Source organism: Sinocyclocheilus grahami, unplaced genomic scaffold, assembly GCF_001515645.1.
Source record: "Sinocyclocheilus grahami isolate Dianchi unplaced genomic scaffold, SAMN03320097.WGS_v1.1 scaffold548.1, whole genome shotgun sequence".
Classification (NCBI taxonomy): domain Eukaryota; kingdom Metazoa; phylum Chordata; class Actinopteri; order Cypriniformes; family Cyprinidae; genus Sinocyclocheilus; species Sinocyclocheilus grahami.
In genome coordinates, this window is record NW_015505727.1 from 593,678 (window position 1) to 597,165 (window position 3,488).

Sequence of the window (3,488 nt, forward strand, 5' to 3'; positions counted from 1 at the left end):
ACTAAATTAAAGATGGTGTAAAACCTGAAGTCTTGAGTAGTTATTCAATACCCTCAGCACATGAAACTAGAGAAGGACATAGCCAGTTCATTCAATGCTTTTAATCACTTTCAATGCTACTTCCTCTCATACCCACATAAAACAGTTACAAACACAGGCAAAAAACAAACAAAAGAAAACAAGCTTTTTCATTCAAATGGCACATTGTGACATTCCCTTTACAAAGTCAGGTGAAGTAATCATTCACAATATGCCAATTTTACTGTTCCAAAAATGATTGTGCTTTCACATGGCTGAATCAGTCGATTTGACTTTTCCAGACTGAAGCCATGATGATGGAGAGATGGAAAAGTAATCGGATCTCAGTGTTTGACAGATTCCACAGGCCCTTCCTGCAAAACCCCTCATGCGGAATGACTGATGGACATCCAGGTTGCGCAGTGAGTGCGTGTGACCCTGTAATGGAGGATTGTGGGATTTGTAGGGCAGCTCTGAACGACGGTTTGTAAACTCAAGAGTCTCTGACGGCCTTTAGCTCTTCCTCAGACTGATGTCTGTGCTGGAGAGCAGTGGCGAGAGAGATGTGCTGTCAGACGTGTCGTCCCTCTTCAGCACCAGAAACGCCTGGCGGCTGATTCCCAACAGCTCTCGCAGACCTCTGTTCTCCAGCTGCACACAACAGCATCAACATATAAACCATTACAAGTGTCCTGTTTATTGCGGTATAGGGCTAGGCGGTAAGTGATTATATGTAATCTGGATAATGCAATCAGATTAAAAAAAATAATGACTTGTAACTTAATATTATGTTTTAAAATACTCAATAGTAAAATAATAATCAGATAAATAAAAAAAAATGTAAAATACTCACTAATGAAATAAACAGATAAATAAAATATATTATGTTTTAAAATACTCATTAATCAGATAAGTAAAATAAATAAATAAAAATAATCAAATAATCAGACTAGAGTTCCTTTGTTATTGATTACATATTATTTACACAATAGTAGTCATTTACTTTTTTGTCCGCCGAATCCTTTGGACCTAAAATACTAAATATTTGAATACGAGATTTTAAAATTTTATTATTTCAATAATAACAGCACCACAACATATTCACAGATCTTGGATGGTGGTTAATGGTTGTATGATATGCAGGTAAAAAAAATAAAATATATATATATATATATATATATATATATATATATTTAGAATTATATAAAATATTTTTATTAATATATAAAAATGGTATAATGTATAAAATTACAAAATATATACTGTATACAATTCTATAAATATAAAATATATTATTTTAATAAGTGTTGTATATGATTGTTTTTATTATTTATTTTAATTGTACATTTATATGGTTTAATTAATTATTAGCTTTTATCCTTCGCACACCACAGTTTGGGAAACCCTTACATAAATGAATGTTTAATGCACTGTTGCTAACGCAGAATGGAATATATTTAATTTATCTATGTATTTTTGTATCAATATGACACAAGACTTTTAAATCTATGAGTTAAACAAGTCAAAGGTAATGAAAGCGTAGTCGGATTACATTACCTAAAATGTGTAATCTAATAGATAATGTTACTAACTACAATTTTCTTCATGTAATTTGTAATCAGTAACAGACTACACTTTTTAAGTGCTGATCATGCATTAAGCCTTCAAGTGATATCAGCCTAATATAACTATAATTATTATTTTCATCTTTCTTACATTGATTTTGTGCCATTGTTTGCAATATATTTTAATAACGAATTCAATGTGGTATATTTAGTGTGTCTGACCTCCAGACGTTTCATTCTCTCCTCATCCTCACACAGTCGCCCTTCATCCACCTCGATGGCTTTCCTCATCACTGTGGCCATTTCGTTTATTTTCTCAATGTGCGCCTGCATCTCCTGCGACATAAACACAGTGAATGACTATTTGGACACCAGAATTAGAGGGAATCTCATAAAAAGCGTCTGTAAGACTGACATTAGTGTGCTGTTCTCTGAGCTGGGTGACGATAGCAGGATCGTCTCTCTTGCTGGCCATCAGAAGGCGAAACACCTGCTCTCTGTATTTGTTCATAATGAGCTCCAGTGCAGACTGATGCTCCTCCAGTGACGTGCGCAGCTCTGCCGAGACAAATGTGCGGATTTGGATTTAAAACAGCCCTCAAATGACATCCAGTGACAGCTTCTAATTGCAAACCCTCCTAACACCTTTGTTTTCTTGCTGCAGTTCCCGTATTTGCCGGTTTTCCTGCTGGATGCCCATGACCAGCGTGGAGCGCGGCCGGTGTCTCGCCACCTGGTTCAACACCTCAATCTCTTCCTGGTACTGAAAGAACAAGAAATATGAGTACAACAACTCTCATCCCCATTAGGCAGACTGAGAACAAACACTGATACCTGTTTCATGGCCTCCACTCTCTTGTTCAGCAGTGTGGTTTGTTCGATCAGGATCTCAGCAGCACTGTCATGATCCCGGAGCCGCTCTACCAGTGATCTGGCATCGGCCAGCACCTTCTCCAGTGTACAGGTCATTCCTGAAGAGCACAAGAAACACTTGGACTGTGACTTAAGTCATGATCCCTTTCATAAATACACACTCTTAAATTCTACAAATGCTTAGATAAGTGGAAAACTGATTTGCTGCAACTACTGTTATGTTGTGGCTTATTTATACACGTTAACGTAACTTATATGGCTTGATTTCAGAAATACTGAAAGGTAGGTGTCAAATGTTTTGGTAGAAGCCTAGCATTAACTTCTACGAAAATAAATACGCTAACGTTAATTGTTTTAATAAAATACTAGATCGTGTAAATAAACACGAAGCTAGAAACACTTTTTGTTTTATTATATTTCCGAATAAAACCGTGAATAATTTTAAATGAATAGAAAAGCTTACCTTATCTTACAGCAAGGGCTCAGTTGGAACACTTCCGGTTGCTGCTGCCATGACGTCACGCGCAAGTACTTCTGGGAGATGTAGGCGGCAACTTTCTTCCATACACCGTCCGCATGGAGGCGCAATGGACAAACTTTCTGAATGTTTAAAGTGCAATCAGCAACATGAATGTTTTGTTTATTACTGTAAAATCCATCCTTTCGCAAATTCCTTTGGTGAAGCTTATTAATAATCTCTAAATGCATCAATTTGCACTGGCTACCAGTAGCTGCTCGCATTAAATTCAAGGCATTAATGTTTGCCTACAAAACCACCACTGGCTCTGCACCCACTTACCTAAATTCATTACTTCAGAGTTATGTGCCCTCTAGAAGCTTACGTTCTGCTAGAGAACGGCGTATTATTGTGCCATCTAAAAGAGGCACAAAATCACTTTCACTATAAAACAATAATCATGTTAATGTCTTCTCTACTTTCTCTACTGTAATGCAGTGCTTTGAAACAGGGACCTCCCACTTGCTCTCGTGTCCCCGCCCCTTTCCATTGAGGCTTCTGATCTCTGCTCTGAT

At 37.0% G+C, this 3,488-nt stretch overlaps 1 protein-coding gene across 1 annotated transcript; it reads right to left on the reverse strand.

Moving 5' to 3' along the window:
- Positions 1-86: 86 nt before the first annotated feature.
- Positions 87-3,018, reverse strand: fgfr1op2 (FGFR1 oncogene partner 2). Its single transcript, XM_016238795.1, has 6 exons — positions 2,920-3,018; positions 2,418-2,554; positions 2,229-2,346; positions 1,999-2,141; positions 1,806-1,919; positions 87-669 (listed from the first exon to the last, which is right to left on the reverse strand). The coding sequence occupies exons 2-6, from the start codon at positions 2,550-2,552 to the stop codon at positions 532-534; spliced, it is 648 nt and encodes a 215-aa protein (XP_016094281.1). The 5' UTR covers positions 2,553-2,554; positions 2,920-3,018; the 3' UTR covers positions 87-531.
- Between the last annotated feature and the right edge of the window lie 470 nt (positions 3,019-3,488).